The sequence below is a fragment of the Oncorhynchus clarkii genome, chromosome 19 (assembly GCF_045791955.1).
Source record: "Oncorhynchus clarkii lewisi isolate Uvic-CL-2024 chromosome 19, UVic_Ocla_1.0, whole genome shotgun sequence".
Lineage (NCBI taxonomy): Eukaryota > Metazoa > Chordata > Actinopteri > Salmoniformes > Salmonidae > Oncorhynchus > Oncorhynchus clarkii.
This window is the reverse complement of record NC_092165.1, coordinates 54,487,285-54,512,780: the sequence shown is the minus strand read 5'-3', so window position 1 is coordinate 54,512,780 and position 25,496 is coordinate 54,487,285. Positions and strand designations below refer to the sequence as shown.

Sequence of the window (25,496 nt, the reverse complement as noted above, 5' to 3'; positions counted from 1 at the left end):
ATGAAGACACATTTTGTGATCACATTCGAGCAACCATTCAGAATCCTTGGCATTTGGTACAGGCATCTAGAGAAGCCAACATATGAAAGGGTGCAGCTTCTCTCGTTCCTCGTGGGTACCCAGGGGTGTGCAGTCTTGTGGTTTCACATTGTGCCTGAGAGACTCATTCCTTTGCCTCTCCACTGGACTGGCATGATGCAGCTAATGAGGCCATGGCTTTGATAAGCGCAGGTATGTTGATTGCCTTGGCAGAGGTCGTCGTGCCAGAGTCGCTTAGCACGCACTGCTGGTTCTGAAGTCTTCCGTTGGCATGCGTGTCTAAGAGAGGAGGCAGGGACCGACCTGGCACCGCGATTGGGGTGCCAAGATGGGAGTCTGGCCCCTGGGGTCATTTGGACCAGGCCTGGACTGAGATCGGAGTACTTTCATCTGTCCTGACCCAATAGACTTTGAGAGATGCTCAAGAGGGAAGGGCATAAGTGAATACCAGACTTAACAGGCAATGTTACATGAGAGAGTAAATCGTTTTATTTCTTAAGGTGTTTTGGCACAGGACAGGCAGTTCTCGGAACCCTTGCTAATACATTGTGCCTTATTTTCCATTTGAAAGCTAAAATATTTTTATAGACTCCCAACAATCCCTAAAAGATTACAAAACCACCAGACCTCATGAAAGAGGAGAATCAAACCTCTGTAGCGAAATGCCTTGATTTTAAAATGTGATGTGTTATGGAATAATCATTGCCATATTTACACTACGGGAATGTTGAACAAGCTGTTTAATGAAATGTGGGCGGAGTGGTTGTGGAGCATTACACAAAATGGTCTCCGTTGAAATGGGCCTTTTTAAAAACGTTTTACAGTAGGCCAACATTCAAAAGACAGATGTAAGGATTCAAGTTAGGCCTAAGAGTGTGGGGTTATTGGGTTATTGTAGTGTGAGGACTAGTTTGTTGGATAAATGGCATTCACGGGTCTTCGTCATTGACCTTGTGGGATTCACAAACTCAATCCCTCTAGTATTCATTTTCCTGTACTACCAAGTTCAGCCCTCTTATTTTGATGTATCACTTTCCTTCTCCTGGCTCCCTTACTGTTAGGAACAGCTGTGCTTTTAGAAAGGCTAATTGAATCGGGAGGAGGGGCGCAAAGGAAAGGTATGGATGTGGGTTCTGTGGGGTCGGTAAGGGATTGTGTGCGCAGATGACGTCTGCTCCTGGTTCGATATTCCCAGTGGGGGAGGGGAGAGATGGTTTTAGACAAGCACCTGAGTCATGCATTGGAGGAAAGCATCAACGATAAGATTTATAGAAGACGTGCTGCCTGACAAGCTGGTTCTTTGTGTTAATGTCTCGCATTAACATCATCAGAGAGGGTTACCATTACCAGATGCCTGTTCAGTCCTCCAGAGGGTTAGCAGGTGGACAGTAGCTTTGTGTAGGTGGGGATTATTTCATATAAACAGTGCTGTTGTAAATGGTAATAGGTTGAGGACTAATGTCCCCATTTTATAGTTTGAACATCCAATAGAAAAGGATGCCTGCGGATATTCCTGGTCTGACTGTGAAATATGGACTGTTTTTATCTACGTTGTCCTAATCATGAGTGGTGTGTAGCAATGCCCTATGGCCGTTGCTGTCAGCAGAAACGCCAGGGAGAAATCCATGCTGGGACATTGGAGGCAGCAGGATGCAACAAGGAGGGAGTAGCGTTCTTTTAAATTGCAGTTGGAGCATATTTTTTAACTTCCACTGTCAGTTTGGTTGTTGTGATCTTGTTAATCTTCAGTCTAGGTTACTGTGTACATTTGGCTATATGAGCACCTGCATGTGTGTACGTGCAGAATTACGTTGCTGCTCTTCTCACCCATCTGCTGGCCCTTTGCGTTACGGTGTGTATTTGCCTGGGCCCAGCTCTTATGGTTTGTGTTGCAGTAATCAGGCGGAACTGTGAAATCAATTACAGGCAAACCAGCCCTCTCCCTGTTTCTCTCGCACTCCCTGTTTCTCTCTCTCCCTATTGCTCTTTCTAACCTCTCTCTCTCTCTCTCTCTCTCTCTCTCTGAGCTACACGCTTTCACCATACTCAGGCCTCTTTACATCTCAGCAAACTGGACTTAATTATGTTAGTGTGTAATGCCTGCTAATGAATGTGGGAAAATTAGGGAATTTCTTGTTACGTGTTGTTTCTCAAGTTACATTCAGTTTTGCTAATACTCTGAATCACTTCGATGACATTGGGGTCAGTGAGTAATAATTCGATACTGTGGTGAATTCTGTTATAACTCTGGTCCTTTTTTTTCCTCTTTCAGATGATCGACACCCATGTTAACCATCAAGCTGAGGGAAGTTGAAGGAATAAGACCCAACCAAAGGAAAAGGGAGAAGACATTGTGGGGAAAGGATTAAGGACTGGACACAACCCAACATTACAAGCTTGTGACATTTTAACCAGAGAAGGACTGCCATACAAATGTGGACCTCCCAAAAAGTGTTCAAATAATTTCCCCTTTGCATCAAGAGGACAACAACAATAATCTCTGCGATGTCTGAAAACAAAGACATAACGAGTCGCCACTTGCAGCACAAGCTGCAGAGCCTGGGACGACGGCTGGACGAGCTTGAGGAGGCTACCAACAAGCTCCAGAAATCAGAAGATGAGCTGCTCGATCTGCAGGACAAGATTATCCAGGCGGAGGGCAGCAACTCCTCCATGTTGGGCGATGTTGAGGGACTGCGCAAGCGCCTGCTAAAGATTGAAGGCAAGGACGAAGAGGTGTGCAAGGCAGAGGACCTCTGCCGTATGGTGCGGGAGAAACTGGAGGAGGAGGAGAGTTTGACCCAGGACCTCAAGTCTGAGATTGAGTGCCTGCAGAGGAGAATGGCTGAGCTGGAGAAGTTGGAAGAGGCCTTCAGCAAGAGCAAGTCGGACTGCAGCCAGCTGTGCCTCAGTCTCAACGAGGAGAAGAATCTGACCCGGAAGCTGTCCTCAGAGATGCAGGCCCTCAAGGACCGTGTGAAGGAAGTGGACACGTCAGAGGTAAGGCTGGACCGGGCAGAGATGTTCCTGGCAGGGGAGCTGGAGAAGCTCAAGGGCCTCACTCAGACTTTTTTGAGTGAGAGGAAGAGACTCCTGGAGAAGCAAAAGGAGGATGAGAAGCTTATACTAAAACTGACAGAAAAGCTGGAGCGTCAGAACAGGATTGACCCGGTAGATCCCAGACGAATTGAAGACGACCTCTCATCCGGCCTGACCGGCAAGCTGGGGCGCAAGAAGAGCCTGGATTACCTGAAACTGGGCGACGACTTTGGGCTAAGGAACAAGTCCGAGAATGAGAAGAACAGGCTTGATGGCCAGGACGACAACAAAGTCAAGGAACTCACCCAGGAAGTGGAGAGGCTGAAGAACCGGCTGAAGCAGCTGGAGCTGGTGGAGGAGGATCTTAAGAACACAGAGTCCAAGAATGGAGAGCTGCAGGAGAAGTTCCAACAGGAGAGATCCCGTAGCCGAGCACTCAACGATCAGGTGGAGCAGCTTAGAATGCAGCTGTGTGGAGGCAGCAGTCATGGCAATGGAGGACCTAGCAGTCCAACAAAGGTCCTTGAGAATGGCAAGGCAGAGAATGAGGAGATCAATGTCCGTGGTGGGTTCAGGCAGGTCAAGCCCAAGTATAGGCCTGCTGCAGAGCCAGCCACCCCCAAGTACAAGAGCAGAGAGCTGTCCCCGCAGCACAAGATGGAGACCAAGCTGAGGAACAAAGAACTGAGCAACTCTGAGGAAAGTTCTCCAAAGTCTGTCAGGGGGGCACTCAGTCCTGCACACAAGAGCAGGAGGACACCCAAGACTGGAACATCAACTGCCTCTGACAATGGAGTGAAAGAAATAAGCAGAGGGGTAGAGGAGAAAACAACAAGAGGAGCAGCCCATACTCCTGTCGGCACATCTTTGAGTGACCGCAAGAAGCTCTCTGTTCTTAGTCGCTACCCTCCAGCAGCTAATGACCAGAAGCCATGGAAGATATCTCAGAAACCAAGTGAGAGTGAAAGCAAAAAATGCCAAGTTGATACGTTTTCTAGATTGTATGTCGGTAGTGACAGTGAGTCGAACAATTCTGATGTGGTGCCTGAAAGCTCAAGCAAGAGCAACAGTGTCTCCCCACTTGAAAAGGATGCATTTGCGTCAGACCTGGAGTCTGTGGACCAGGTTCAAGAGGCTCTTCCAGTGTCAAACCTCTCCAAAGCCAATGGGTCGTACATTGCCTACAAGTCCCATGTGTCCCCAATGTTCAGTGATCATGGCTCTGAGGGCCACTCCTCGGCCTCTGAGACTGAATCACCTGGGTCCAGGCCCTCGGAACCAGAACCTGTACCTGAGGTGACTGCACTGAGTAGCAGAACCTCCACCACTCCCAAGTGCTCCAGATACTCTCGCATACAGGACTCGCAGTCAGAGGGCTCCTCCACCAGGAGCTCGATTGACGAAGAGCAGCACAGGCTGTTGGTGGCAGAAGGAGAATCCCTGGAGCCCACTCACACCCCATCAGGTATAGAGCTCCGCAGGGTCTGCAGCCCACGGGAAGCCCTGAGGTCAAAGGTAGTCATCAAGCCAGCCATCGTGGAAATTGACAGGAAGGAAGTCATGATATCTGGTGGGGCAGAGCCCTTGACCTCCTCCAATGGCAAGCCCAAAATTTCCACAAAACCAGTCCTGACCAGTAGCATCACTATCTACCCCAACGATCCCAACTCTTCCAGGACCAGCAGCCGTAGCAGCAGTGTATCCAGCGAGCCACCAGTCAAGGAACGCCACACGTCCACCAGCAACATCGTCATCGGCCCCAGTGAGCACAGGGGAAGTATCTCCATCCCCTATGAGATCTCCATCCCCAAGAGAGAGATCACACCCTGGCCGTCCATGGATGGCCCTGACGAATCAGGGGTGCTAGGGATGGCCTGTGCAGAGACACACCTACTCCCCCGAAGCAACTTCAGCCTCCAGTCACCGGAGACCACCTCCGACTTCAACAACGACACAGAGTCGGGTTTCGAGAGCAGCAGTAGCAGCACTACCACCGTCACCAGCTGGAGGAGCCAACACCATGGCCACCACACCTCCCAGGACGACAGCCTCCCAGAGATGAGAAACGTGACGGTGCGAAGCACCTGGAAGAACAGGGGGGCGGCATCTGTGGACGAGCCTGGCCAGGGGGCCAGGATGTACGGGATGGGTTCTGAGGACGAGGCAGAGTCGGCCACCACGTGGAGGGCTTACCGCGCCACCACCATTCTGGACACGGAGGAGACGGTAAACGCCACAAGGGCTGCTACATCACGGACAGCCAAGCCTTCCCCAGCAGAGCTGTATATGCGCAGGATCAACAACAGTGTGGTGACCACCAGGGACATCGCAGAGCCAGTGTGCCGGAGCAAAAGCTCCCTGTCGCCCACTGACGGAGGTCTGCGGATGAGTATCCCCCACGAGCCTGTCAGCTCTCAGAAGCTTGTTCCCTGGCGGACACAACCCATGGTGAGGACAACTTCTGTACTCTTTACAAACCTGTTTTTAAGAAAACTAGTGTTCTTATACTTCCACCATTTGCTTACAATAGCTCTTGAGCCTGTTGCATATCTGGTCATTGAGTCTAGGCAAGGAAATGTTCAGAGATATTTGTCTCTATTTATATGATTAGAATGTCTTTGCAGTGATGCTCAACATATATTTTCATAAGGTTTATGTTGGATGTCTAAGCTTGGTCTTGACACATTACATCTGGAACTTTGACACGAGGACAGATCATTTGTAAGCATTTCTAAGGAGTAAGAGGGGGATGTTTCCTCTGTTTTTACTGGAACTAAATCTCTGAACATGTTGGGCACCAAACGTCCTTGAGTCTTGGCTCCGAGTGCATACCTACATTTAAAAGTACTCTCTTTACTTGTACTTTGCCAATGGCAATACAGCATATACATGTGTGCTTACATAGCTAATCTTTGGAAAATATACTCCAGAAAACACCAACTGTAGCTTTCTGGTGTGTCCACTTTGAATGAGTGTTCAGATGCAATTTTTTTCACTGACGCCAGGCCTGAAACTTTAAGCTTAGCACAGCAGTTATCTGAACCTGATTCCTCATGCCGAAGTAAGCACAAAGAGAAAAGGGTAGGACAAAAAAAGAGAGGGAGCATGAAAATGAAAAGACCTAAATGGGAATAAGGTTAGAAAAAAACTCAAGGGAAGGAAATAGCTTGCTTGTATTTTTTGTGCCTGATCTTACCAACTGTGCCCTGCCAAGCTGTGCCCTGCCAAGCTGTGCCCTGTCCTATTCCTGACATAATTGAAGATGAGCATTGTTCAAAGGCTCACCTCCATGTAGCTCGACTCCGTTTGACTCCATTTCCCACTGCAGACGACTGTTTTTCAAAGATTTCTTCATTGGAATTCAATTAAGTCTCTGGTGTCAGATTTTCAGATTAATATTTTAAGCATGACTTGTAGTCTGGTTGATTTATGTGTGAGAAGTCCTCGTGTCAGCTGTTTTGACAAAGACGCTTGGTCATTCATCTGTCTGACACCTCTTTTATTAAAGCACAGATGAGATACGAGCTTGTTCAAACTAACTGGTAGACAGTGAGTCAGTCTGACATATACTGGGACAGCGAGATAAGAATGTATTTGACGTGAAGAAAAATATGCATTCTTATGTGAATTTTGAGAATGCAGAAAAGTGGAAGATTTAATCCTATTGCTGATTCTAAAAAAATAAAAAATAAAAAATGTGAATGTACCATGCTGAGTACCATGCTGAGTACCATGCATACATGAGTCTACCCATCAATGGTTAGCTCTGTCCACACTTCACACTCCCCCCACTACATAGAATAATAAGCTTTTAGTTTCACACACAGTTGAAATGCATGTCTAGAACTGTCTGAATACTCTCGAGGCAAAAGGGCCTCATCATTCCTCTCTTATCCACAGCCACTTAGTGGGGAAATTTACAACTCTAGACGTGTTAAAGATTATACAGGGCATCAAATAGATGAGGTAAAAATGCCTCACAGTAAAATGACTTGTCCAATAGTGTGCTGTTTGTCAAGTGGCTACGCTAACACTAGCAATCCTAGAGAACTGGCTACAATAACATCTCAATTTGTCACGCAGACAAACTAGCCTAGTGGATAGGAATCTAGTGTTTTCCTGCAGATAAACTGGACATAACCAGAGATGAAGATTGATGTTGCCAGTCACAACCCCTATCATCCATCAGCCACATTCATATTCATCTTCCTTGGTGCATATCCTATGAAGGGGGGAAAAAGCAAGCTTATTGATGAAGTTGTCATTGAAATCGTCTTTCTGGGCTGTTTTGTGTCATTCTTAACTGCTTCATAAACTCAACTTGAGTTAGTAGGAGTTATCTAATACAAGCAATAAGCAGGATTGTGTAGATCTGATTGGTCTTCACACAACAGTGATGCTTGTTGTTGTCGTAGCCACTGAACTGTACTTTTCTGGGGTCCAGCTTATTAGGAGGGGATTAGCGGTCGCAAGTGACCTGCCTGGTCAGGGGTCAAGAGGGTCAGGATTCCCTGTTTTAACAAATCTGCAGATGGGCCATTGTCACTCTGGGTTATCTGGTTGGCCGCTGGGGTTCGGTTTGATAGTGTGCAACACACCCAGCTCCACTCAGTCAGAACAAACAAAGAGGGCTCCAGCCCCAAGCCCTCCACCAAGCCTTTCATCTCCAGCCAAGCGAGCCATTAAAAAAATAACATGACGGCAACATGGCACTTAGATCTATAATTACAGTCATTCTGCCTTATAAAGCCCCTCCCCCTCCTAACCATCATTATAAACTGTGTGGTTGGAGCCCTTAATGGCTAAAGCTGTCGTATGTCAGCCAGTATACCCCAGTATGACAAAACATATTTTTTGTACTGCTCCAATTACGTTGGTAACCAGTTTATAATGGCAATTAGGATCCTCGGGGGGGGGGTTGTGATATATGGCTTATATACCACGGCTAAGGGCTGTTCTGAGGTACGACGCATCGCAGAGCATCACTACAGACACCCTGGTTCAGTGGTCTAAGACAATGCATCTCAGTGCTAGAGGCGTCACTACAGACACCCTGGTTCAGTGGTCTAAGACACTGCATCTCAGTGCTAGAGGCCTCACTACAGACACCCTGGTTCGAATCCAGGCTGTATCACAACCGGCCGTGAGTGAGAGTCCCATAGGGCAGTGCACAATTACTCCAGCGTCGTCCTGGTTTGGCCGGAGTAGGCCGTCATTGTAAATAAGAATTTGTTCCTAACTGACTTGTCTAGTTAAATATTGGTTAAATAAAAAAATTTTTTTTAAAAAGGACATATGGTGATAAATTACAGAAAAAGGTTCAAATAGACAGTCCAAGGTTTAGCAGAGAACGCCTCAGATATCACAATTAAGTCTCCGCCTCTCCAAGATGTCTCTCCAAGATGTCCATAGTTCCTTATTGCTTAAATATCCTTCATTATATCATCTTGACGCCTAACCTTTCTGATGAACGGCCTAATTTGTTTTGCTTTCTGTGTGTTTCAGTCACTCATTGTTGCCTTGCCCTTGGCACCCTCCTGCAGGCAATGGGATTAGAAGTAAACCGAGCTTATTTCCAAGAGGTTTCTCTGTGAACTTCACTACAGGCAGTCGTCCTCTCATTCATTGTGTATTTCCTATTCGTTAGTAAAGGGCTCGAGGCATCAATACCACATTATTGTCAAATGGTAGTGCTTTTACAGTTATGATTAGTCATGGACAGTGATTGCAGTGTCAAAGGTCAACTGTTAGTGAGATGGGCATTAATAAGCACCATGGACATCTTTCTCATTGTTTGTCTGTACACAGCTCTGCTGTTTGAGTTTATTTTCATGTTTACAGGGACAGTGCACATTTAATCAACGTATCAATAAAAATGCTGGTTTGCCATATCAATCAGTGTTTGACAACAACAGTGTATGGCAGGTCTGCCTATCATGAAGCCTCTATCTCCCATCATTGATCAGCCAAAGTTTTTGCACCCACATTTTTCTATCAGTTTTCGATTATAGAAATTGAATTTGACTCCTTAACCTCTGTCTGTTATTACCCTAATTAAGTTAGCCAGGCTAGCCCCACAAAATCAATAGTTACTTCAGAGAAGACACAGCACTTGATGTCCTTGGGTACCTAGGATGACTTTCTATCAGTAAATAGCTTATTGATTGGCTATTCATCCCATATAACAGGAGAACTCCAGCACTATTTATGGCGGTCCGGTCACACACATTTCCTAGGTGGTAAAAGTCCGGATGGATATGGTCATTTATCAGTGTAGTAATACATCCCCACCTGTTCACAATACTCTTGTTGGCAGAGAGAACATTTTGCTGTTATAAAGCAAATTTCCTGAAATTCTACACATTTTTCATGGGGTTTTTAACGGTCCTTTCCCTGCAAATCTACAAAATGTTCCATGTCTTGTGTGTTTATGATTTCATGGGTGGTAGCCCGACTGAGTTCCCAACCATTTTTATTTTTGGTAGTTGGGACTTGCGGCCCGTTTGGATCCAGTTCTGGGTCCAGATCTGGACCGCTGTCCGCCAGTTGAGTATGAGGTCATATAGAATTTATGATTGTCATTTGTTTGACCCCTTCATCGTAGAGGGACATCTCTTCATCCATTGAAATGTCAGTCATGACCGCAGTATAGCATCAGATTATAATGGTCTCTGTGGTTTTAATGTTGACTGGCTGCACACAGCCTCACTAACCCTCCATTCTTACCTTCAGGTACAGCACAGAACATCAGTGTTGTTTTTTCAGCCCATTGTAAAACTTAGAAACCTCAGATGGGTATGTGAATGGGCTGTGAACTTATGGTTGGCTGTGGACCATTGGTCGATCTGGCTGATCGAGATACAAAAACATCCTTTGTGCAAGTCAGTCAAACCCAGTGGCAACAAAGTGAAACGCAGGGCCCTTGTGGTCATTCTGGTTGGTTTTCGACCCCGACTTTAACCTAAAAGCCTGGAAAAACAATCTGTACTGGAGTTGAACTTGGAAGATTCCACGGACAAGAGCTGGTAGGTGGTTAAAACGTCAGACGGAGGAGATGCCAATGGCCTGTAAGAAAGGTTTTGAGGAATGGTTTCCACTAGGTATGTTAGAGCTATTAAATTCTTTCCTGGACAAGGCGCTCGAAAACATTCATGTTAATAACCAGCTTGAATTAAGGCTTCTCTGAAACATATTACCTTGGGTGCAATGAGCATTGTCTCCTTGTAGCCGAGCTTTGGCTCAGTTCGCTTTTAACAGGGAATAAAAGTCATGGACTTAAAAAAACAACCAAGACATAATTCATGTCGAAACAGTGGTTGTTCTGCAAGGCTTGTAACAGTCCAGTTGTGTTGTCCTCGAAGGTAAACTATTTCTATGATGGTTGGCCTTTTGATTCTGTGCTGTATTTTAAGACAAACATGTTGTCATGAGAGACTACTTCCTAAAGGGTTGAGTGAATTTGAGGCTTTGTCAAGTCTGTTTTAACTCAAGAAAACCAATGTACTATTTTCCGTAACACATACGGGATTAGCAAAGATTTGCACAAGGAGATTTGATGTATTGTTTTAAAACATTTTTTTTTTTACTTTCTATAAAATACCAGTCCCCAATCATAAGATATTTGAGTGAAGCGTGAACAAAGCAGGTTTGTGAGGGCTTCAGCACTTGGCGTTCCTAGGACATTTCCTCTGCTCATGTGGCAGATCAAATTGCCTAACAACGTTTCAAATGTGACATTCATCCAGCAGAAATATTTTCTGAAATTAAGATTTAGTAATGTCCCTAGTACCTCACACAGAGGGAATGAACTTGGAGAATGTTCCTTCTGGTATTTTTGCACACATTGCTTGTTTAGGTCACTGAACTGGAAGACTAGACTTTAGTGTAGGTCCACCCAACCCGGAAACTTTTTCATACACTTTTGTTAGAATAAGCAGTCATGTCAACTATCCGCATCCACAGGAAAAATGTCAAGATGGCTCAGAAAATAATGCTGTGGTTTGGTTTACATTTGGTGTTTATGAAGCCTAATTTACATACGATTACACTCGAAGTACAGCGGGACCCAACTGTTCGGTGGTAATGCTATAACAATGCAGAATGTACTCTGGTCATTTCCTCCCTTTGAGGTAAATAGAACAGGAAGTTGCCATGTTTGGCCTGCCCTGCCAGTTTGGCAGCCCCTCGCGTTGTAGCGGGCTTCCTGTCTGCCTGCCTGTCGTCCCTGGGAAATGCAGAGCGGCCATTAAGGGTAATTGGCAACGTTCTGCAGCGGCAGGAAGGATGGGATTCCAGCCAACTGTTACTAGTTTCAGTACTGCAGTCTTTTTAAACGGAAATCATAGGCCTTCGCTTTCAGACGTTTACTGTCATCTATCACTTTCCTAGAACAATGTCATTTGAGGTTGCGTGAAAGTCCTCAAGTAGGTTTTATAGGGGGCTCATTTGCTAGTTGAGCCCCATGTAAATGATATCACTGGGGTAACTTGTTTTTTCTCCCCATGTTTAGAGGCCATATCCACAGTCGCCTTGTGGACTGGCTTGCTAAGATTTCCCTTCTCACAGGCTGTTAAGTTAATGATCTCTCTAAGTGTTGTTTCTGTTTCGCTGTGACTAGGCCGCTGACGACACGGACCCCAACCCTGGGTCGTGGAGGACGAGGCCGGCGCCCGGTGACCTAGATCCCTATGAGAGCGAGAGGAGCTCCAGGACAGATGTAGGGTCCAGCAGAGGGATGAGGACCACAGCTTCCAGACCAGCGCTTTTGTCCAATAGGGGTCATGCTGGCCTGGCGGAGGGAAGGACCGGGCGCGGCAATCGACAGTGGAGCAATCGTCAGACCGACGACTAAACCGGCCAACCATCTTAGTCTCTCTGCTTCATAATATCCAGGTAGGATATGTCAAAGCAAAGTCCCAGGAACCTGCTGTCTGGCCTAGCATTGCTTATTGATAAGAGTATGTTTAATGTCTGATGAGGTTGATATATATTGTCTGATAAAGTTTATATAGTAGGTGTGTAATGATACATGTACTCGTCCCAAACCGTTCTGTATGGGGAGCTCGGTTCGGTCTGCACTGTGAACCCGACTGACTGAATGAATGAATGAGATATACATCAAATCCAGACCCACTTTTTGTTTTGAGATTAAGTGAAAAGGTTTCTCTGCAAAAAAAAAAAAATCCCTTTTTCAGGACCCTGTTTTTCAAAGATAATTTGTAAAAATCAAATAACTTCACAGATCTTCATTGTAAAGGGTTTAAACACTAATGAATGAAACATAAACAATTAATGAACATGCACCTGTGGAACAGTTAAGACACTAACAGCTTACAGATGGTAGGCAATTAAGGTCACAGTTATGAAAAGTTAGGACACTAAAGAGGCCTTTTTACTGACTCTGAAAAACACCAAAAGAAAGATGCCCAGGGTCCCTGCTCATCTGCGTGAATGTGCCTTAGGCATGCTGCAAGGAGGCACGAGAACTGCAGATGTGGCCGGGGCAATACATTGCAATGTCCGTACTGTGAGACGCCTAAGACTGTGCTACAGGGAGACAGGACGGACAGCTGATCGTTCTCGCAGTGGCAGACTGTGTAACAACACCTGCACAAGATCGATACATCCGAACATCACACCTGCGGCACATGTTCAGCATGGCAACAACAACTGCCCGAGGTACACCAGGAACGCACAATCCCTCTATCAGTGCTCAGACGGGCCGCAATGGGCTAAGAGAGGCTGGACTGAGGGCTTGTAGGCCTGTTGTAAGGCAAGTCCTCACCAGACATCACTGGCAAGAACGTTGCCTATGGGCACAAACCCACCGTCGCAGGACTGGCAAAAAGTGCTCTTCACTTACGAATCGCGGTTTTGTCTCACCAGGGGTGAGGGTCGGATTCGCGTTTATCGTCGACGGAATGAGCGTTACACCGAGGCCTGTATTCTGGAGCGGGAACGAGGTGGAGGGTCCGTCATGGTCTGGGGCGTTGTCACAGCATCCTCGGACTGTAATGACAACAAGCTATCTCAATGCTGTGCGTTACAGGAAAGACATCCTCCTCCCTCATGTTCCCTTCCTGCAGGCTCATCCTGACATGACCCTCCAGCATGACAATGCCACCAGCCATACTGATCATTCTGTGTGTGATTCCCTGCAAGCCAGGAATGTCAGTGTTCTGCCATGGCCAACGAAGAGCCCAGATCTCAATCCCATTGAGCATGTCTGGGACCTGTTGGATTGGCAGGTGAGGGCTAGGGCCAGAAATGTCCGGGAACTTGCAGGTGCCTTGGTGGAAGAGTGGGGTAACATCTCACAGCAAGAACTGGCAAATCTGGTGCAGTCCATGAGGAGGAGATGCACTGTAGTACTTAATGCAGCTGGTGGCCACATCAGATACTGACTGTTATTTTGACCCCCCCTTTGTTCAAGGACACATTCAATTTCTGTTAGTCTGCGGATCCTGTTCAATTTGTCTCCGTTGTTGAATCTTATGTTCATACAAATATTTACACATGTTAAGTTTTCTGAAAATTAACTCAGTTGACAGTGAGAGGACATTTTTTTAATATATTTTTGTATATGTATACAGACACTACCCTTCAAAAGTTTGGGGTCACATTGAAATGTCCTGTTTTTTTTAATTAAAGCACATTTTTCATCCATTAAAATAACATCAAATTGATCAGAAATACAGTGTAGACATTGTTGATGTTGTAAATGACTATTGTAGCTGGAAACTGAAGATTTTTTATGGAATATCTACATAGGCATACAGAGGCCCATTATCAGCAACCATCACTCATGTGTTCCAATGGCACGTTGTGTTAGCTAATCCAAGTTTATCATTTTAAAAGGCTAATTGATCATTAGAAAACCCTTTTGCTATTGTTAGCACAAATGAAAACTGGCCTTCTTTAGACTAGTTGAGTATCTGGAGCATCAGCATTTGTAGGTTCGATTACAGGCTCAAAATGACCAGAAACCAAAAACATTCAGAAGGCCAGTATCCCGGAGTCGCCTCTTCACTGTTGCCGTTGAGACTGGTGTTTTGCGGGTACTATTTAATGAAGCTGCCAGTTGAGGACTTGTGAGGCGTCTGTTTCTCAAACTACATACTCCAATCTTCTTGTCCTCTTGCTCAGTTATGCACCGGGGCCTCCCACTCCTCTTTCTATTCAGGTTAGAGCCAGTTTGCGCTGTTCTGTGAAGGGAGTAGTACACAGCGCTGTACGAGATCTTCAGTTTCTTGGCAATTTCTCGCATGGAATAGCGTTCATTTCTAAGAACAAGAATAGACTGACGAGTTTCAGAAGAAAGTGATTTGTTTCTGGCCATTTTGAGCCTGTAATCGAACCCACAAATGCTGATGCTCCAGATACTCAACTAGTCTAAAGAAGGCCAATTTTAGTTATTCTTTAATCAGGACAACAGTTTCCAGCTGTGCTAACATAATTGCAAAAATGTTTTTTTAATGATCAATTAGCCTTTTAAAATGATAAACTTGGATTAGCTAACACAACGTGCCATTGGAACACAGGAGTGATGGTTGCTGATAATGGGCCTCTGTACCCCTATGTAGATATTCCATTAAAAAAATCGGCCTTTTCCAGCTACAATAGTCATTTTCAACGTTAACAATGTCTACACTGTATTTCTGATCAATTTGATGTAATTTTAACGGACACAAAATGTGCTTATCTTTCAAATACAAGGACATTTTTAAGGTGTGTATTTGAGATTCTAGCCGCTCTTTGTTTTGATGACAGCGTTGTACACTCTTGGCATTCCCTCAACCAGCTTCACCTGGAATGTTTTTCCAACAGTCTTGAAGGAGTTCCAACATATGCTGAGCACCCCACCACCACCACCACACACACACACACCAAACCACGAAGATCATCCGGTCACCTACTGTGTCTCACAAAGGCACACCTGTTAATTGAAATGCATTCCAGGTGACTACCTCATGAAGCTGGTTGAGAGAATTCCAAGTGTGCAAAGCTGTCATCAAGGCAAAGGGTGGCTACTTTGAAAAATCTAAAATACATTTTGATTTGTTTAACACTTTTTTTGCTTACTGCATGATTCCATGTGTTCTACAATGTAGAAAATAGTAAAAATAATGAAAAACCCTTGTCCATTCTTTTGACTGGTTGTGTGTGTGGAATAGAAACACTAGGCCTGTAGACTATGCCAACACTGCATTGTATGCTTCTTGAGTAAATCTGAGCTGAATTTTGTTTTTCAGGCTTTTCCGTTAAAACAACTACAGCCTTAATTGGCGCATTTCAGACTGTCATTTTGCGAGGCGCAGTCGGGAACTAGTTCTACACGATGGCGAGTGGTGGGGTCGATAAACCAGGAAGATTCTCCATCGTTTAAATCTCCAGTTTGGGAACATTTTGGCTTCCCAGTAGATTACAACGGTGATGGACAGAGAGTATATGTCTCCACTGCTCAACCAGAATAGCCTATGCAGCTGCCAACACCTCAGACATGTTGACACATTTACGTCGACTGGAGCAAGATGTAAACACACAAAAAAAAACTCCAAATAAATTACAAGAGCTATAGGTATGTGTATAGTCGCGGATATGCATCCATTCTCAGTGGTTGAGAATAGGGTGTTTCAACAGCTAGTGAAAGTGCTCGGGACACGTTACGAACTTCACCCTCTCGGCACCCATTTCAGCAAACAGGTAGTACGCGCTCTATATAAGCAAGCTAAATCAGCTGAAGTTGTCAGTGAATTGACCAGTGCACCCTGTGTAGCGCTTACTACAGATGGATGGACTTCCAGGGTTACAGACAGCCCATCACATTACCCTGGAGCACGAAATGAGAAGTATCTTGCTAAAGATGCCCCCTTTATGAGAGTCAGTGCACATATTGTTCTCTTTGTAAGGAAACATAATAGCATAGACATATAAAATGTCTGAACCATGTTCACATGTTGATTTCACATGCATATTGAACTTTATTTTAGCGAGTAATCGTGTTTTTCCATTTAAAATAATACCAAGTGTTGGTACTCCTGTCGGTGCTCTCATCGGGCATTATATAACTCATGATCATATTTGGAGGTAGAAATACCAACACTTTGGATTTTCTTAAATAAACTCAAACTAACTACAGTGACTGTTGGCATTTCATTTTCCTGCTCTACCGAAACTGAACCGTAACCCCAAAACAGCAATAAGTACAGAACCACGACCACAAAATGTACCGAGCCGTGTGTGTGGTTATTGCTGTATAGTGTTTAAACTGACTAGACAACAGGAAGGGTTATCTTCTCATCTCACTGAAGCTCTGTAATAGCCCTTCATGTTGTAATAGTCATGGCTATTACAGAGCTTCAGTGAGATGAGATGATCCTTCCTGTTGTCTCGTCAGTTGATGGCCATGACTATTACAACAGGAAGGGTCATCTTCTCATCTCACTGACGCTCTGTAATAGCCATGACTATTACAACAGGAAGGGTCATCTTCTCATCTCACTGAAGCTCTGTAATAGCCATGACTATTACAACAGGAAGGGTCATCTTCTCATCTCACTGAAGCTCTGTAATAGCCATGACTACAACAGGAAGGGTCATCTTCTCATCTCACTGAAGCTCTGTAATAGCCATGACTACAACAGGAAGGGTCATCTTCTCATCTCACTGAAGCTCTGTAATAGCCATCACTACTACAACAGGAAGGGTCATCTTCTCATCTCACTGAAGCTCTGTAATAGCCATGACTACTACTGTATTTCTATGGTGGGAATCTTTTTAGAACTCGGCCAGAGGATAAAAATATGATTCCATACTGAGCCACTGGACTGCTTGACTGCACTCGTTACTTTAATCAAAGGATGTGCTAGTTTAATTACTCCTACTCTAATGATGTCAGCCAGCCCTCTCTGAGTGTACGACTTGTGCTCTCTTTTCTTCCAGAGCTCTCATCTCCCCCCAAACTGCACAACAAGGAGGAATGTACTGCGTCCCACATCTCTAATCCCCCCCCCCCCAGCAACAGCAGTGGCAGGCAAGTTCCTGCCAAGTCCCTGTCCAGCAACAACCCATGCTTCTGAGTCTAAAAACAAGATGGCCACCTGTAAAACCTTCCACCACAACGTCCATGTATAAACCCTGGATGACTAACTGGGTGCTGTGTCGAAGCCACCGCGCAGCCATCTTGATTTTTTGAAGCTATGGAAATGCATTTATTAATGTCTACATACGTTTTTTACATTCTATTACAGACACCTTTGGCAATACTTTTAAAATATATTATGTGAGCTAAACATAAAAATAAAAAACGTGATGAAAAAATATCCCTTTAAGTATTTTTTTGTAGAGTACTAATGTTTACTCTCCCCACTACAACAACAAAATACTTAAATACATGTCATTTTGACCTTAAAACATTGCATTGAAATACTCTAGAATACATTCCTATGGAGGGCTGCTCATTCTAGGGAGTGCCAATATGGCCGACCGGTGGTTTCAAAGCCTCTCAGTGGTTTATACAGTGTCAGCAATCCAGGGTTTATATACTTCATTGATCTGCACAGACCACTTCAGTTGTATTATAATATGCCCATATACAGTGTCGCGATGGAGTGGTCCTCACCACCGCTTCTTCTCCTACCTGATGTATTATAATGTATTGCTCCGACTTGACAAGGGAGAGACGCTCACTCGGGTGACTGGGTCTAGAGGTGTGTGTGTGGGGGGGGCGAGAGAAGAGGGGAGTGACACAGGAAGGAAGGATTTGTTGTCTTTCAGAATGGACCGTTACAAGACCTCACTTTGGAACTTCTAAGCGGCGCTCCCCCAAGCTGCACCAAGATGTGACCAAAAACAGGGAGCGAATTACTTCAATTTAAAAAAAAAAAAATGTCCTCTGATCTCGGAAATGTGTGTTTTTTTGCTTAATTTGGTGAGCTTTTGTCCATGTGTTTGCTTCATACTGACAACCATAGCAGTTTTTGCAGGGTTTATTTTGCACATCGTACACATACACCTATATCTATTTTTAACCTACAAACATGACTATCGTCCCAGAGAATGCATAATGTGGGCCTAAAAGAGGGTTGACTGTAGGGCTTTGGGGAAGTTTGCATGTTTCAACATAATGTATAAGAGGAGCATTTTGGAGTCCATGTGCCTCCAGTTTCCCAGCATGTTGTCTGCTTCAAGGGCAACAAAGACAAGGACCCTGTCATAGACACGTTCTTTATTTTCTTATAGGCTGCAAACTCAATATCCTCTTCAACATCTGTCCCTATGCAATAAGGAAGATAATAGCCAAGTACTTTGATCAACAACCTTCAAATTGTGCTTCATTTGGTTCCTCAGTAATTCGCTCCCTGTTGCCCTCCACCGTCTCTTCCCCCTGCTCAACTGGACTTTAGAATGTGTCTATTGTGACACACAGCAGAAAGGAAGGTCCACCCCCTTTTGTCTGCACTCAATGAATGATGGATTGCACTTATTTAAGCTTGGGGGACATGCATTTGTCATCTGGAACAGGACTGCTATTCCTATGGTGCTCTGCTTCAGCGCACTTTCCTCCAACTGTAACTGATGCCCTGGATCTAGCAGTAAAATGTGCTGCGCTGCTGTGAACAGCCAATCAGACATAAAAATTCTCCAATCACCAAAAGGAACAATCAGTCCAGATACACGCGACTGTGTTTGCGGTGCGATTCGTCTCAACTTCTCCCTGTTTCTGTAGAAGTGTATTTTGTTGTAATATTTAAACTGGGCTTTTCATTGTTGGATTAGGGAGGTTTCTCTGTCACTCTGGACAGAAACAGAGATCACTGGGTTGCCATAGAAACACAAGTAGTCTGGCAGGTGGTGAGACCTGATGTACTCATACAGGCAATACTCTGTAAACTCTGAACTACAAACTCTGGTAGGAAGTTTCCCCTTGATACTGGTCAGTCATTGTCATTCAGCATTGCCTGTGTAGTAGCAGCCGACCAGCCGTTTCACTGTTAGCTTTCATATTTATTTGTTATTTACCACAAAATGCATATACCTATTTTTGTCATTGTGAATGTTGCAATTTGGTGATGGGGACCTACCATTTACAGTCCTTTAGATTTCATAGTGTATTGATTATGGGAAATGGAAGAAGTCAATAACACACAAAGAATGCAAATATAATCACCCCTAACCCCGAAATCACCACGTTGTATTCCTCTAACCTTGTGGAAATGTGAGGTGCAATTCCCCTCCTTCTGGCTACACATTACTAAGCTGTTGAGCCTAGGCTGTGTGAATTACTCCCTAGTATTTCCATCAAGGTTGGGCTAAAGATTGTGTGGACAAGTATAATGAATGCAGTCATTACACATTTGCAAAGATTTTCACCTTTGTAGAGAATATTTTATAGAAGACCATTGTGGTTTCAATTGAAGAAAAATCTACTGAGGAGTAAAAGACCCCCAATCTTTTGAATTGAATCATTTTTTGTTTTCCCCCCAAAAATCTTCAAAGGACCCATTAAAAATAATGTTTGCTGCCCAAAATGTTCTCATCTTTCTATTTGCCGGTCAGAAGTGCTCCAGCTCGGCATCATAAAGCATTAGTGTTGCCATGTGGCCCCTTACACGGCTACTGGCCCATCCTGTGAACATGTGTTCAGTGCAAACACACACACCGCTTGATGTTGTTCAGAAGCCCGGTGCTGATGTGCCAAGGGCTACGTGATGACTTATCCACTTCAGAAGGCTTCTGTTGTTGACCAGTCCTCGGTTACCAGGATGACAACTGCCAGAAGGCCACTCGTTCCAAATCTGTATTTCCGACCTCATCCCTTCTTTCCTGCAGTGGTTCCAGTTTCCCTCCTTCCTCCCTCCTCCTTCCCCTTCCTCTCTCCTCCTTCCCCCTCCTCCTTCCCCTCCAAGAATGCCTTGATTCTTAACGACCGTGATAAGTATTGCTAGGTCTGAGAGCCGTTTTACAGTCTGCCAAAGCTTGCCGGCAGACACTGATATACAGCCCCCGGGTAGCCGAAAGGTCAAAGGTCAAGGCTGGAGCTAATCGCGTCTTTCCCTTGGACTTTGGGGGTTATACTGCGAGGAAAGCAAAACGATTTGGCAGCGGCCAGCACTAACCCGAAATGGAGGCAGTTGATGAGTGCCAGTCAGAACTGGCTCGCGCCGATGTGTAAACCAAAATCCACGTGCTGGTTGTCCATCATAGCCAAAGGGTTTATGTGTGATGCTCATATAAAAGTGTCTGTGCAGACTCTTGTTGCGATTCACTCACTGGGGACAGTTTGATAGGCTGCAGTAGGCTGGAGTTCACTAGCCAATCTTAATGAGATGCTGATTTCAGAGGCCCGTGTCAAAGTTGAGCCCAGGAACATCACAGGCCGTCATTCCCATTAGACCTACATCACCATGGGTCGGCTATCATCATATTTCATTGATCCTATGATGCAAGGCCAGCACCCCTGTCTGCTCAGATAATCAAGAGTGATCGCTGCTGTAGGGAGATTGACTTTCTCCGATCATACCTAATCTGACAGAGGGAGACTAGGTTTAGACAGGAAAAACCTCAGCCAATTTTTGAGATGAGAACTAAACTCTTAACATTCCTCATTATGTAACTTCTGGTGTATAAACATCTGTTATTTACGAGCCATTGTTTTTTTTCCTCTCTTACAAGGTAGCGTAGAATGTAGTTAGTGGAGCGGGACCAGAGAGCAGAAATGGCTCTTTGGAGTGACTTGCCATTCGTCCTGTAAGGCCTCTTTTATAAGGCGAGGGTTCATGGTGTCTTTGGACATCAGAAACGGTAATCTGCACTTAACCAGCACTTAAATTAAGACTCTACATAATTAAGACTCTACATAATTAAGACCCTACATAATTAAGACATTGCATTTGCGTTTATCCCTGAGAATTGTATTCCACTCTTTATTTTCTTCGCTGAATGTATGGTCATCAAAGATGATATATATTAAATGTGTGTTTCTGCACCGGCCAAATTGAAAAAGTTGCTTGGAGCAATTGTGAAACAACTTGTCTGATAATGTGAGGAGTTGTGGACTGTCACGTTTATTGTACAGATTATTATAAAGTCCTTTTTCTTTTTCTTCTTTTACAATTGATTTCCTGAGCACTTTGTGTGTCTCTGCCTTCTAAAACTGTGCCATAATCATTCCATAGTATGTCCAGTTTACAGTCTGAGACAGCGCCAGCGTTTTCCAAGATGGAGACCCTGTCTCTTCAACTATTTGTGCTGAAATAAGGGGAAATATTACATTTGAGGGTTTTCTTTTGTTTTCAACTCATGTATTTTTTTGTTTCAGTTTTGTAAAACAAAAGATGTCTTATTTTGGAAGCTGTATCGGATAGATTTTATTTAAGAAAATCTTGTAATTTTGTAAAGTGGGCCTTATTGAAAGATATGTAGGATTTTGTTGTTGCTAGATATGCATCTTTCTCATTAATGCACTCCTGGAGAGTACTTCCTGTTTTTTTTAGTTTTTTTTATGTGAGAGATGTCATGATCTCGAGCTATCAGATGGCAAGCCAACAGAGACTAGTCATAGTCTCTGTCGATTTGAGAGTAATGTACGTTTTATCAAGAGCATGTCTGCTCTGTCCACGCAGTCTGAAGTCATTCTCCATGTGGCGTCCTGTTATTAGTGGTTCAGGAATCAGTCATTCTAACAGGTTCTCTGTTTTCTCTCTCATGCATTCAGGGTTTATTCATCTTGTGTGCTGTATGTAAGTGCTGCCAAAGAAAGAGATGTTCAGGCCTCGAGACACACACACCTACACACACTTCAACATGAACAACTGGATATTCTCCACACACACCTACTCACACTCCCACATAGACACACAGAGGAATTTTGTCCTGTACGATCAAGTTGGAAATCATGTATTTTATATTGCAGTGTGATTAGAAATGACTCTTAAGCGGCTGGAGGGAACCTATGGTCATATCAAAGAGAGAAACATTTGTTATGAAATCAGATCAACAGGGTTATTGTGGATGTCGCTGCTCTGAGCTTCAGAGATAAACGGCAAACTGTGCGGGATGCTTTTTCTGTCCTAGGGTTTGTGCATGTTTAACCTTACCGCATTCTGCATGTAGGTCTCTCTCGAAGCTGCCAACTGTACAGTGGATTATGTATTCCAATAAAATAAAATAAACTACCTGTTTGTAACCATGTTTTTGTGTCTATCTTGACTATACTTTGTGTTATGTGAAAACCCAACCAACTCATTTTAGTTTAACGATTTGACAGCACCTGTGTGTGTGTGTGTGTGTGTGTGTGTGTGAGCGCAACACTTCCATTGCTTTATACCACCTGCACTTGGCTTGTCTTGAGAGAGGCATTTGACTGTGTGCAAGATAAGCAAAGTAGCAGATAAATTAGGCAAATACATCAGGTGATGGTAAAACTTGTGGAATGCCTAGTCAGCACACGCCTCTCTGTTAAACAGCTCCACCAGGTAGTGAGAAGGCTAAGCTTGTTCCCTGACAGTCTTACGGCCAGCAGGTCTAGTAAAAGGGTTATAGAGTTGTTCTGGAGACTTGGATTAGTAACAGCAGTTGCCCAAATGAAGGGTTGGCCCAGTTCACACAGTGCATTTGATAGCATGCATATTTGTGATTAGCATGTTGTGATAGCATACTTGTGATTAGCATGTTGTGATAGCATGCATATTTTTTACGAGTTTGTCTAAAAATTATTTTAAAACGGTTGTGAAGACACCCAGCACATCATAGGTACAAACTGAGTGTGAATTATCCCATTAATTGAATTCTGGAAATGTGCTACATGGCTTTAGTTTAGGTCACAATGCTGAAAAAGTTTAGGGAACCACTGTGGAGGTTGAATCAGATCATAATCACCAGGTCGTCTGCTGGATAGGGACTTCACTGTGAACCACTGAGCATGGTACACAGGTCCCATCTGGAGTGGGTCCCATCTGGAGTGGGTGACCTAAATGTTGTGTGTCAAGAATACAAATTAATCATCCTCTATGCAAAATTGTAATCTGTGCAAGTTCGTATGGTGTGAAAGAACTGTTTCAACATCCAACTTTTTAATATATAAACCTAGGAATATTTACTCAATTGGTAGAGCATGGAACTTGCAGCGCCAGGGTTGCCGGTTCGACTCTCACAGCAAACAAATATGAAAATGTATGCACTCATTACTGTAAGTTGCTCTGGATAAGAGCATCTACTAACTGACTAAAATGTAAGAGAAAAAAACAGGATGCGGATGTCTGTGCAGTACTTTCCTGTATACAGACAGATGTGATTTATGTTTCAAAGTGGTTCTAGAACGATAAGGAACACAAGCTTACACGACTCGCTACCTGTTAGGGCCTGCATTTTGACGCTTTATGTGCCCATAGATTATTTTCCATTAATTCTGTCATCCTGACTTTGGTCCGAGTACCTCGTCTACGAGTTGATTCTTGGAACTGCTGTCACATCTTGTGACTGGCATCTGCTTTTCTTTGTTATTTTGTGTGTGTGTGTGTGTGTGTGTGTGTGTGTGCGCGCATGCATGTGTACACATTTTCACCCCACCTGTGACGTCTGTACAGGCTGCAGTGTGAGTCACAAGGCTGTTGGAGGAGATGCGTTCAGACAGGCCTTGTGTAACTAACCTCGACCAGCAGGGAGACATACACCTGCCAGTAGGAGAGCAAAGTGGTGTTTGAGAACTCCAATGGAAACTGTTGTGTGTGTATAATAACGTAAAGCCCACTAGCCACCAACTTCTACCCTGGCCCCATGGTGAACCACACATGGAAATAACCCAGTGCCAACCTTGATGAGAGCTATTTCAATATATTTCCCAACCAAAGTTACTATAGTTAAGTCAAACCTCCCTACTGTGGTCGAGGGGCCCTCATGCCCAGGGAAAATCTCACTAATAATATAGGGGTACTGGTACTAAACTGTGTTCCCAAACCACCTAGTGCAATTTCTCCTTTGGTCCATCAGACCCCCACAATGGCGTTGGTTGCCAAAGCCTTGCCCGGCCACCACACACATGCTCCAGGGAGCAGGCCAATGGTCAGAAGGGTCAAAGGACTGTGCTACATAAAGAGGCCACCCAGATCAGACATGTGCGGCGATATCCCAATTATCTCTCTTTCTTCCCAAAGTGTGCACTTGTTCACTACCCTTTACTGATTTGAAAGGAAATGACTGCTCTATAATCAGGCAGGTCATCCGTGATACAAATCAGGATTCAACATCCATCCATGTCTGAGGATGTTGGGAGATGACATGGAAACCCAACCTGGTCTCAGAGCATGTTGTATTATTCTGTATGTAAATCTGAGATGCTCCATTTGGTATGTTACATTTTGTACGGCATGTATTCATTTGTGGATGTACAGTTGAAGTCAGAAGTTTACAAACACTTAGGTTGGAGTCAACTTCATTTTCAAACACTCCACAAATTTGTTAACAAACTATAGTTTTAGCAAGTCGGTTAGGACATCTACTGTGCATGACACAAGTCATTTTCCCAACAATTATTTATAGTACTTATTATTAAATGTCCGGAATTGTGAAAAACTGAGTTTAAATGTATTTGGCTAAGGTGTATGTAAACTTCCGATGTCAACTGTACGTACAGAACGTTACGGATTTGCAAAAAGTTAAATATGTTAAATTCCAAATTGTGGCAAAACGTCCGTGATGAGATTCAAACACGCAACCTTTGGGTTGCCAGATGTTTGCATTATACAACCAACCACCCTCCTTTTTGTTTTTGCCTTCAGTAACCTATTCCATGTAACCATACCAAATGTAACATGTCAAACACATTTTATTCCTGGATTTATGTTTACTATGTTACATCTAGTCTGGGAAACCAGCCACTAGGGGCAACAGTGAGCATTGTTGGAGGTAGGAAACACAGATGAACGTCTAAGATGTATGATGGAAACTCCCACTAGCCCATGCCTCCACTAAACCAATGGATTTGTTGGAAGTAGCCAAGCGAGAGATTTACTCCACCCAAAATATGTCTGAGATAAGCCCTGTTTTTGTATGGAGGTCTATTTGATCAAATAGAAGTTTCCAGGCTGTTACAAGTGAATGCATGTGGCAACTTTGAGACAAACAATTTACATGTGTGAACTACAGGCACAACTATCTGCCCTCTCATTGGCTAGAATAGTCCCACCTGCTCTTGCCTTCCTTGAATCATTGACATCTATTTCCATGGTTAGAGCAGTCACCTCGACTAGCTTGTCAATTTAATAGATCATCTTTGAAAGTGTGTACACTTCAGGAGATGATTGGGAAGCAAGTCATTGACCATCTCCTCCACTCATAATTGCCTGGGTTGTGTTCACTAGGCATGAAATGGAAGAAGTGAAACAGGGAGGTACTATCTGAACCTGTTCAATAACAAACCA

At 44.2% G+C, this 25,496-nt stretch overlaps 1 protein-coding gene across 1 annotated transcript in view; it reads left to right on the top strand.

Moving 5' to 3' along the window:
* The window catches only part of LOC139375386 (leucine zipper protein 1-like), a 63,016-nt gene extending 40,747 nt beyond the window's left edge, over positions 1-22,269 (top strand). Inside the window, exons 2-4 of the mRNA XM_071117118.1 lie at positions 2,312-5,526; positions 11,696-11,970; positions 17,020-22,269. Coding sequence (XP_070973219.1) covers positions 2,545-5,526; positions 11,696-11,929 — 3,216 coding nt within the window. The 5' untranslated portion in view covers positions 2,312-2,544 and the 3' untranslated portion in view covers positions 11,930-11,970; positions 17,020-22,269. The remainder of the gene's footprint in view (positions 1-2,311; positions 5,527-11,695; positions 11,971-17,019) is intronic.
* Positions 22,270-25,496: the final 3,227 nt, after the last annotated feature.